The 12,072-nt window shown below is 34.1% G+C and overlaps 1 protein-coding gene across 1 annotated transcript in view; it reads right to left on the minus strand.

Moving 5' to 3' along the window:
• Positions 1-12,072, minus strand: part of LOC121410587 (potassium voltage-gated channel protein Shal-like) — a 53,964-nt gene that overhangs the window by 19,438 nt on the left and 22,454 nt on the right. Inside the window, exon 3 of the mRNA XM_041602769.1 lies at positions 249-338. Coding sequence (XP_041458703.1) covers positions 249-338 — 90 coding nt within the window. The remainder of the gene's footprint in view (positions 1-248; positions 339-12,072) is intronic.

Here is a 12,072-nt window from a genome sequence, read left to right on the forward strand (position 1 = left end):
ATATCAGCATTACTATTATCATCATCATCATCCTAATATAATCACCACGGTCATAATCACTATCTTTGCCATCATTCTGGCAATGGTCATCTTAATGATCAACATCAAGATAATTATTTCCATCATCATACATCTATTGAAAACATAAAAAAAATTATTCCTCCTTTCACCGATCACCTTCTTCTTCTAAATAAATATCATTAGTTTTACGACAATCCTCCAAACAAGGTAATGGGTTTCTTACGTACCTGAGCTAGCCTATCCGCCTCTTTCTTCCTCGATACAAAGGCATTTCCACTCGCATTTTTGGCTAATCTTATCCTTGCAAGTCTTGCTTTCTGCAGAGAAAAAAAATGAAAACAAAAGCTTTTAGACTACATTCATGACATGGTTTCATACATTTAAAAAAGATCAAATGAACAAAAAAGGGTAACTTTTTAAGAAAATAAAAAACTAAAGGGTAGGAATTTTTATATAAAATACATATGAATGATTTCGAAAAAAATATATCCCTAGGATTTGAGGTATATATTTTTTATTACAGGCTTGATGGTACAAAAATATCATGCACTCACAGATATGATATATTATGCTCTCATAAACATATTTTGTTCTTACAGAAAATAATGAATGAATGCACATTAAGCTTACAGGGGAGGGTCAATAGCAATACTACACAACATGATTCATGAATGCAAAATAAAGTGGCTGTTTGGATAAGGAATATGACAACATACCCTGAATACTATCATTCAAGTAAAGCGCTTTAAAACTTAAGCTTTATTTATTACTATTATCACTATGAAAATACCTTTTTTGAGCAGCTCCAAGGCAGATTTATTATATTGAACTTTACTCTAGTGGAAAGGAGGAGGAGTTCAGTTACTCCAGTAAAACTACAAGGATAGATAGGGATAAATCCATCACCAATTAAGAGCCAAATGAGCCAATCTATGTAGTCCCACATACTTCATTCTGTGTTTCTATAGACACAGCAGACAAGGTCAACACTGCATGTGTTTACACACGATGCATTATGCAGACAGCTAATTTAGTCAAGGAGCCCAGCGTTGAGAGAGATTATCAGTATCAGATGTGGACCTAGTGCCTTGACAGCGGATCCAGTGACTCAAAATTGTATGTCTTTATCAAGGACCTTAACCAACCAATTTGGGAATGATCTTCTTCAGAGGGTTGCATCAAGGTTGAGAGAAGTTTTAACATCATTCTAAATAAATATTGGCATGACTCAGGGTATAACACTTAACGTCAATAATGTTCAAGAGCTTTCTAAAATCATGACAGATTACTAATTACCTAAATAACGAAAATACTGAAAATCTTTAAAACCGAAGACATTTCAATGTTTTGTGCAAAAAAATGCAATTTTTTAATAATTAACTCTCAAGCTTGGTCATTTACATGAATACAAATATGATACACCAAATTGCATTTTCAAACAATATCACATACATATCTAAGCCAGTAATAAAAATCACCCTAAAATCAGTCATCATATACCAAATTTTGAAAAGCAAATTTTTGTAACTTAAATTTTCTTGCCCAAATAGAAAATAATTAATTCATTCTCCAAATTCCAAGCAATATTTTGACAATATTCTATTATTTTACATGTTTATGGTACAGTGAAAGTGTGTGTACTGTCTCGTAGTGTGCAGATCAGAATACTGTATGAAGCTCAATGTAACAAGAGTTGCATGCTCAGCATGTCGATAGCTGAGCTTGTTTGAATGCTGGCAGAGCAGGGATACAAACTCAGATGGCCGTTAAATTGGCTTGTTGATTCCTATGTCAGGTTACAAATCAGAGCCAGTAAACATTTAATAGTCCCACAGAGCCTATGCTGATGAACCCTTCACTAGTATCAGGATCTAGTTACCCAATATCCTCTGGCTATTCTTAATCATCTGTAAGGTCTTATCAACATGAAATATGACCAACAAGAAACCATACACACTGAAGGCACCTTTCAAAAGCTTTCAATCAGCTGATAGAGATGCTTCTCTAAACTGAACTAATACCTCTGTACCCATCTAGAGCCTTTTGACCAGTAAAAATTCAGATGTGAAAGTTTGGACCAGACAATTGGGTGTTTCAGATCTGACCCGGGTGACCTAATTTCAGTTGCAAAAGAAAATAAAGCTTTTGACTGGCCTACATTAAGTCCCAAGATAGAGCATCAATGCATGTGTGCCCAATTGCGATGGGTCTTGGAAAGTGAGCTTTTAGCTGGCCCAAATCTGGGTAACCTAAAACACTCAAGTATGTCATAGATAGATTTCGGCTGGTCAAGATATCATGAGCGAAAATTGGGAAGGTATGCCAGGTCACATCAAACTTAAAAGAAATACTTCTGCATAGCTGTCGGATTGGATAACTCGTTAAGGAATATTGAATATGTTCTAAAGTACATCAAATTCGCTTTTTAAATACAGCATATAATTAGCCAACATTTTTTTAGGCTTTTGGATCAGTAAAAAGGTGAAAAAGCAAATTCAAAGAAATCTTATCAATCATACTACCAACTTCACTATTAACATAATTCTTTTTGAAGTTTTAGTTACTAAATTAAAGAGCATATAGAAAAATAGGCATTTGCTCCAGAGGGTGGTAGTAGCTCAACTCTAACTGAATACCAAGATACATACCCATGCAGTGCCATCCACAATGTACTACATCATTTCTAATGTGATTTGGAAAATGACATTAAACTTCAGTATTCAATGGTTTAGGGTTGCTAGTAACTTATCATATTAAACAATAGATACATATTAGTCTTTTTTAATGTCACAGTTAGCCTTAATAGTACAAACAGATTTTATTTTTGGGGGGATGACTACATGAAAGGAATAAATCATATGAAAAATACAAAAGATACAAGTAAGCAGTTTATAAGTGGAGTATGATATGTATTTGAATTAATGTAATTCAAGCACAGGATGCTCACTTACATCATACAGAGAATATATCACATTCTCAATAATATGGAGCATTAAGCTTTATTAATGTTAATCAATTATTACAATGCTTAATTATGCATGATGGCAGTCTCCCACATCCCTTTAATATAATTCTGTTTGATAATACAGTGTGTTGATATTAATTTTCATTGCTTATATTACAAATATTCTATTAATGTTTTTTGTCCTTATGTATTACCTTTGTAAGTTATATTGTATACTCATCATTTAAATGTGTCTGAATGCAGAAATAAATGCAATCAACTTATCAATTATACAATATATCAAATTTGATACATGTGTTTCTAGTATTTAGTTTTGCCTTTTGTCACTGCTAGCCTCAAACCTGGAAAAGGACCCTAAAAGTCTAATGCATTTTAAAATACATGCACGTATAACTTAAATTTAAAATCAAAGGCGTAAACTTATGAATGTTATAGGAATAATGGAAGACATGATGCTTCTCTCTGTAGCTGTTATTTTTCATCTTGCCCAATCACCCTGTCAGTATTTATGACAATAATATGCATTACATTTCCCTTTTAAATGCAAACTTGTATACTGCATGGCAGGCCAAGGTCTACTTTCTACAATACGACATTGATACAAGATCGCAGTACAGTACATAAACCCAGCCAGACATGCACAAAGAATGGATGGCCTGATCATTACTTTGCTATCAATGACCTATTTATAGGCAGCTCTGTCAAATATTCATGCTGTTTTGTACAGGGATTAATTTTGTTTCCTAGTTTTGTAGAAGGCTAAAGGACATGTACATGTACCCATAAGGACCTTATGATGTTATCAAGTATAGGCTACATGTACCTTCAGATGATATAGTAATGTATTTTTATACAGGAATTAATCTTTCTTTACTTGAGGCCAACTTCTGGATGGCTTTGGGAACTTTAATGCTATGCAGAACACATGAACACTTTATATGCTGAATATTTTGCTAAGCTGAAATCCAATTTAGCACTACAGCATCTGCAAAAATTCCTGATATCTTTTTAATAGAAAGTTAATGATATATCTAAAAATCAGGCAAATATAATACTGCGAATATTTCCACCCTGAAGCAGATTGCAATGAGGAACAATCAACCATTTTTGCAATACTGATTTATGAAATCATATCAATAATGATAAAAATGAACTTACCGTAATTAGCAAGTGTTAATTCAAAATACGATTCAAAATATATAAATATGATATTCATTCACACGTCTAGTTTGAAAGATTTTTGTTTTGTTTCATGACATTTAATCTTACAGAACAAAAGCAAGATGAATAAATTAAATGACACCAGACTATACAGACGATGAAACTGCACAAGGTGGTTAAAATGTACAGTACTCTAAGAAATAAATAACATTATTTACAATGCATCTTTGATTCATTTTTCCTCTCTTAGTAAAATACACCCCTGTGCAAGAAACCTTTGTTACACTTGCAAAAGCTTAATTTGAGCAGGCAAGCGAATTTCCTTGTGTTTGGACAACCTTGCAAATCATTGTTGTTCACTCAAATTCCAATGTGTTGGAGAATAAATTGTAAGAAGTGGAAGAGAATGAACAAATATAATGGCAGACATGATTATATAGTATGTATTTTGAAATCTGATAATAGATTTAAAATCAGGAGATACCAGCTGCATTGACATTTATAAAAAGCTTTTTTATTCCCCCAATATGTTGTTGTCTCTTGAATACATTCCTCACATTGTACAACAATCATCGTCAGAAGGTGTGGGTTACAACATTTGCAAACAGATGAAGAACCATAACTCTTTTTTATATATTTACCAGCTTTATAAAGCTTGTATATCTTACAACAGATTACAAGCTCATGGTAACAGAAAGTCTAGTCCAGACTCTAAAGATTTCCGAGTGGGATGAGGATAGAAAATACCACTTTAAAAAGTTGACAAAATTAATCATAGTGAGAAAACAATCATGTTCAGATGAGAGTAAATAATTTATTTCAGATCCATACTCTACACAAATGCCAACATATTCTCCAGAGAAAATATGTAGCTCAATTCGCAGGAAAAATGTATTGATTTTTTCAGTGTCTGATTATTCATGGTGACACTGTAGTTTATATGCTGCATTTATGCGACCTCAGGCCAGAATCATGATTTAAATCATGATTCAAAACATAAAATCACAGAATTAGGGTTTAGACAACTTTCATTCTAATGCTGTTTCTCCCCAGATTCGGGCCAATCCAGTGCACAACACAGTGCACAGTTTGACACCCAAAGTATTTTCGTGCATGTTTCGGCTCTCAAAAAATGAATCTCTTGCTTCCAGAATTCAGTCTATTATACCTCATTTTGTTTAATGCTATTCACATTGTCGGTTTATCGAAAATGGTGTTCAGAAGTAAATTTCAGCGTAGATCAAATTTGATATTGACACTGATAATTCAACAGCAACTGAGATCATTGTCTGTCTAGTTGAAGTTGAAGCCATGCCAAAAAATGAAAAGCAAAATTAATTGCAGTGGAGGATGTGATGACCAACACAAAACTCGAATGCACGTGACAAGAAATGCATGCATAGCACATATATCGCATGCCTTGAGCTTGGCAAAATTTAAGCTGGAAGAAGCCCAAACACAGTGACATTATAGAGTCATGATTCAAATCATGATTGGATTTATACCACCTTTTCAGTTCGTGATTCTACAGATATGTCTTTTGAAACGCCCCTTTTTCCGTGTTTCATGTTTCTGATTTGAAAGACGTTTATTTTCATTTTTGACTTTCAAACTAAAAGTGGTGCATAAATGCACCCATAGGAGCTTGTTCTCAAATCAAACACATACAAAATAATATAGTGGATTAAATTTATAAGGTATGATAACAATTTGGATTGCCACAGATACATTCTAAAAAGGACTTTGAAGTGGCTGTTAAGATAACCAACTGTCTTAAAAATACTTATATTTTCAAATTATATTAGCTTTTACATCCTTCTTATGAATATTCATGACTATTCTAGATAAACGATTGGTCAATTTCGTGATCATGTGACAAAGTATAATTTCAAAAGGAAACACATCACTGCAAATAGCCCCGTTTAGATTATTTAGCTCCATTTATTTTTCAATATACTTTCATGGGGAGAACTGCGCATGCTCATGCTCGATACGTTCTCTTAACATTGAACTGCGAATGCTCCCTGACTTGATCATATAAAGAGATCTGTACCATTATTTGCGCAAATAAATAACTAAAACAAGACAAGCTCTCGCTCAAATAACTTACCGACAATCTCAAAAGTCAGTGTGGAATTGGTTACCTTACAGAAAATACAATTCCACAATGGCCCTTCATACAGGATTAATGAATTATGACTAAGCATAACTTACAAGGTGAGTCAAGATCCGATACTATAGAGTCCAAAAAGTAATCATTTGTTAAACCTCGAATGAACCTGCAGCCGCCTGCAAAGCACTGCAGACCTCTCATTAACTGGAGCCAAGTAGGAGCCACGTGCAGCCTACCCAGGAACTGATTAGCATTAGCTCAACAGGCCTAGGTCCGGCAACGTTAGAATTGGTCTAGATTGGTTATACAACAGCAAGGACTAGGTCTACAAGTTAAAGAGGGATATAAAACAAATATATCAGGCGTTTCCTTTGAAAGCATTGCAGGAATTATCAATCCTTTGTTGGTCTGGCAATGTAACGACTTTTCTCCTCAGAGAAAATATTAATTGCCAGACCAACCTTGGATAAGTAATTCCTACTATACTTCCTCCCTGATATTTGTATAATATTCCCTATAGACCAAAATAACAATTTCATATCGATTTAAATATATCCTGTGTTTATGATATCCTCAAAAAGCCAACTGCGGTTTTAGAAAATGTTAACAAGTAACTTAAATTTTGACAGAAAAATTCAGAAGACCCCCAAAATTATTAAAAATGACTTAGAACATCATTGTGTAAAAAAAAAAGCAGGCGGAACAAATGCAAAGAGTTTAAGCATCACTAGTCTCTCAATTTTCATCAATTTTTTGAGGGGAAGGGGGTAAAATCAGGGGTTTTCCCCCCAACTACATGAATATGGAGCAAACCAATGCAGGGGAAAATGCCCTTTAATCTCAGCTTGAAGAGAGAATTTGATTTTGATTAGTGTAGCCTACTCATTGTCCGGATGCATTTGCAGTAATCAACACCACCATCTAAATGGATTCTCTCTCTATTTGCAAATAGGTCTAACGGTGTCATTAATAAACTTACTGGCTCTGCTACATCCTTATCCATAGCCATTTTAACCATAGTGACCTTTCAGTAGGAAGGCTGATATTCTATGCAAGGATACAGCAAAGTGTAGCTGTGCTATTGTATCTGAATGCCTCCAAAATAATTAACATATTTGTGTCTACATGTAGGTCTCTATTTGTGACCCCCTCTTGAATATGCCTATTGATTTCATCTATTTTGATTCCTTCATCACAGTAACATTAATTCAGAAGAATTTACAAAGTTAAAAGCCTACTTTGTAATTTGTAAAATCCCCTCAGAGTGCATGTCACAATTCATATTCAGTACTAGATTATACAAATATGTATGCCCTGATACAGATATGATGTGAAGGATATGAAACGAAAATGTCTTTAACTGAATAAATTTTTTAATTTTAAACAAAAACTTTTTATTAAAGCACTTCAGTTGGTTCAATTTAGTTATAAAAAATGTGGAACACCTATGGCAGTCTCATCTGCATTACGCGATTCAATATAGCAACAGTGCTGACTTTAAAAATAATTATTCACAAAAGAAAACACTCATATTTTAATAATACTAAGTCCATTTACCATACAAGACCTTTGACAATAATCATGTGCCCTCAGACATGTGCAAAACATACTTGATAACCCTTAGGTCTATGTTTCATGAACTACATTGTGTAGATCCATGAATTTTTGAAGTTATGCCAATCCAATGAATACCCCAACACGTCCAAAGTTCATTGACCTTTAAATGACCTTTGATCTTGGTCATGTGACCTAAAATGCACATAGGATATTCAGGGATACATGGTTACTGTTATGTCCCAGTTTCATGAACTACATCCATAAACTTTTAAAGTTATGCTGACAACTCCACAAATACCCCCATCATGGTCAAAATTTGTTGACTCTAAGTGACATTTGACCTTGGCCATGTGATCTTTAACACTATAACCCTTATGTCTGAGTTTCATGAACTAGGTCCATATACTTTTTTATGTTAAGATGATTTTCAAAAACTCAGAGCTACCAAGTCTCACGCATTGTGCGTGAGACTCACGCATTCTGGGTCCGTCTCACGCATGGCACCCATTTTTCTCACGCATGGCACCCATTTTTCTCACGCATCGGGACCCAACAGAAAAAAGAGAAAAAAGTTTTAAACTTAACCTTAATTAAGATTTCAATATTGATTCCCCCAACATGGTCTAAATTCATTAACCCTAAATGACCTTTGACCTTAATCATGTGCCCTGAAACTCAAGCAGGATGCTTCGTAATACTTGATTACCCTTGTGCCAAAGTTTCATGAACTAGGTCCATATACTTTCTAAGTTATGATGACATTTCAAAAACTTAACCTTAGTTAAGATTGACGCTACCTTCGCCATCAGAAGAGCGGCCCCTATAGTCTTGCTCCGCTATGGAGGCGAGACAAAAAATGTTGGAAAAAATCCAATATTACTGCAGTCAAATGTACAGTGCAAATCTGAAAAACAATCTACACTTAAAACTCTCTCAATTTAATGAAAAAACGTGGAAAAAATTCAAAACTATCATCTTCTCCATAACAATTTGATACCATTTTTATGTGGTATATGTTTATGCTTTAATAATTTGGAGGTATTCTTTGTTGTGATGTACAATTTGATTTGCAACAAAGTAAGGCATGAATGAAATCAATGAATCCTGAAGTTATAAATACCTTTCCCTGTTAACCTAATTCTAATGTTTCCCAAAGACATTTACAGCAACTCTCATAGGATTATCACTTCACGGTCATCTGAAATCATTCATTGCATTTAGAAAGTCATCACAAATTGAATGTTACATCACAACAAAGAATACCTTCTGATTATCCAAGTGTAAACATATACCAAATGATGGTTTCAAATTATTCTGGAGAAGATACTCTTTCAGGACATACATGTACATGTATAAGAGAGAAGTATTTTTTTCAGATTCACACTGTACATGTAAAATCAGTAAACAAATTTCAAAATAATTGTTGAAACCTCTAATGCTACTGTTGATACTGCTGCTGCTGTACTACTACTACTACTACTACTACTACTACTACTACTACTACTACATCTACTACTATTACCACTACCACCACTACTGCTACTACAGCTATTACCACCACTACTACTAAGACTACTACTATGTCTGATACTAATAAATATAATCCTACTTCTAATGATAATGATAATAATATTACCAAGTAAGATAAAAATGCATACTTATTGAGCTCACCCACTGTTTAGGGATGAATATGGCACCTAGCCAAGCAATCATATTATAATTGTAATGATCTTTATAAATACCAATGCATTTCTTTAAAGGAAAAGAAGATATCAACTTAATATTTCTCTTTAGTCTTTTCATTACGTTATTCATGGTGATGAAAAATACTCAAGTAATAAATGAAAATTCTATCAGAAAATGGCATTTCTATCAACAGGATGGAAAAAAGCATGGATGAATAAATACATGATTTGAATGCTATAGATTGCTTTTTAATAAAGAACTTAATGACTCAAATATTTTGAGCTGATTTTGATATCTGTATGCATCATGCAATCAATAAAATGCATTATGCTACATTTGTTTCTATCTAAGGGAATAAATTTCAAGACCAACACGTTTTATCTGGCATAAGCAATCTATTTTGGGGTGAAAGGAGATGCGAATTTAAAGAAAAGACAGCGACTGATGTATCTGACAAATGTACATATACCATACAACTAGATTCTTTAAAGGACAAGTCCACCTCAACAAAGAGTTGATTTAAATAAATAGAGAAAAAATTTAACAAGCATAACACTGAATATTTCATCAAAATTGGATGTAAAATAAGAAATTTATGACATTTTAAAGTTTTGCTTAATTTCACAAAACAGTCATATGCACATCCTGGATACTGACGACATAATTCACTCACTATTTCTTTTGAATTTTGTTTTATAACATATTCTAATTTTCTCCTCACTGTCAAGTGAAACAATGATTCATTCCTCCCTGGATATGTGGAATTAGCATTGTATGATACTATATGGTTCAGTCAAGTTGGCCTTTATTGTCAAATCTGTAAAAAAAATGAAATATTTATAATCCAAACAATAAAAACAAAAGACATTGTGAGGGTCATCATCGAATGTCTCATTTGCATGTCACTGAGTTGTGCATATCAGTTTTGTGAAAAATAAGCGAAACTTTAAAATGTCATAACTTTCTTATTTTACATCCGATTTTGATGAAATTTTCAGCGTTATACTAGTTTGATTTTTCGCTATTTATTCAAATCAACATATTTCTGGGGTGGACTCGACCTTTAATATCGAATTCCCTCCAAACATGGAGGAGTCATCTAATAGCAACAATTTCTAGATAATTGCATACTTAAATAAAAGTCAGCAAACCTTCAAAGTGTTCAGCCCATTAAAGACTTTAATGATCAACCATAATTTCAGTTGTTGACAAAGGTTTCCTTGCATCTCTGATTTTGTCATCCTAAAACAATTGTATAACTTTTCTATTATTCATCATTTCAAACATGACTTTGCATTGTTACATTCAGTCAAGTTATTTTTTTCATGACCCAAAAAGAATAATCTTAGCTGCAACACTTTATTTAGTTCTGAAGACTTGTGATTTATTTTTCAAATTTGTATGACAAGTTTATCAAGTCAGTGATTTTAATATGAATTTCATTAAGAAACAAACTTTCTCCACCCCCCCAAATTTTTTTTTTTTCACTGAATACAGAAAATGTGTATGTCTTTAGCAGTAAAAGGAAATAAGAGTTGACTACATATACTGTTTATCACAATTCTGAAATTAGATTCATTGCTTTTTTAATATTCTTGACGAAGTGTCTATGTTTGATTTACTCATGTTGTGTAAGAAGGTACATGTATGATACATCCCACCTGAAGCTTTTCCTATATTCCAATGCTAGAGATATTCTAAATCACCATATGGTAGCTTTGCAACACAGCCAGGCTATCCAGACGATCTCATTTCTGGGTGGTTTACCTCATCCATCCTCTTCTCTCATTCTTGCATTCTTACCCTCTTTTTCTCTCTCTTTCTCTCCCTTGTGCAGGCAAGCATTGTCAGAGAAATAAAATCATCTATGCAGTGAAATATGCAACAGAGATTGGGTTAGAAATCAACACCTCCAGCAATTACTCTGATTTATTTACCTAAACATGCAACTTCTTTTCCCACAATAGATTTTTATCTTTTGCCTTTAGTTCATATTGGCCTGTTAATCACCCCTCCCCCTCTAACTCTCTCTGTCCTTATACCCTCTTTCTAATGCACCTTTTGCTATCCATCCCCCTCTCCTCCCTCTTCTTCCCCTCCCTTTCCCCTTTGCTTTACACCCTCTCAATAACTCTTTTCCATCTCTTCTCCTCCACTGCCCCTTCCCCTCTTTCTTTTTCATCTCATCTCTTACAATGTACCCCCATTTCTCCCCCTTTATCTGATCCTGTCTAATTGTCCCTTGATAGGCTCATGCAGTTTCCTAGTCCTGGTGCCCCCTCCATACACCTGCTACACTGAAGGGGGCCCCAAGACTTGGTTGGATTCCCGCGTGATCATACATGCACGTCTCTGGGGACCAGCTGCATAGCTACAGGCCAAAGACACTCTACGCTGCATTACGTTTTATTGCTGAATTCCATTACCAGAGTCATCCATGTACAGTGTGTACTGTGTGTGTGCGCAGAGTGTTGTTATACTGCAAGCATACCTGTGTATGAAACATATATCTCACAGGGACCAGACGTGTTGGAGAAGAGGTTACTTATTTTTTGTCATCAAGAACAAC

The sequence above is a fragment of the Lytechinus variegatus genome, chromosome 3, assembly GCF_018143015.1.
Source record: "Lytechinus variegatus isolate NC3 chromosome 3, Lvar_3.0, whole genome shotgun sequence".
In the NCBI taxonomy this organism is placed as follows: domain Eukaryota; kingdom Metazoa; phylum Echinodermata; class Echinoidea; order Temnopleuroida; family Toxopneustidae; genus Lytechinus; species Lytechinus variegatus.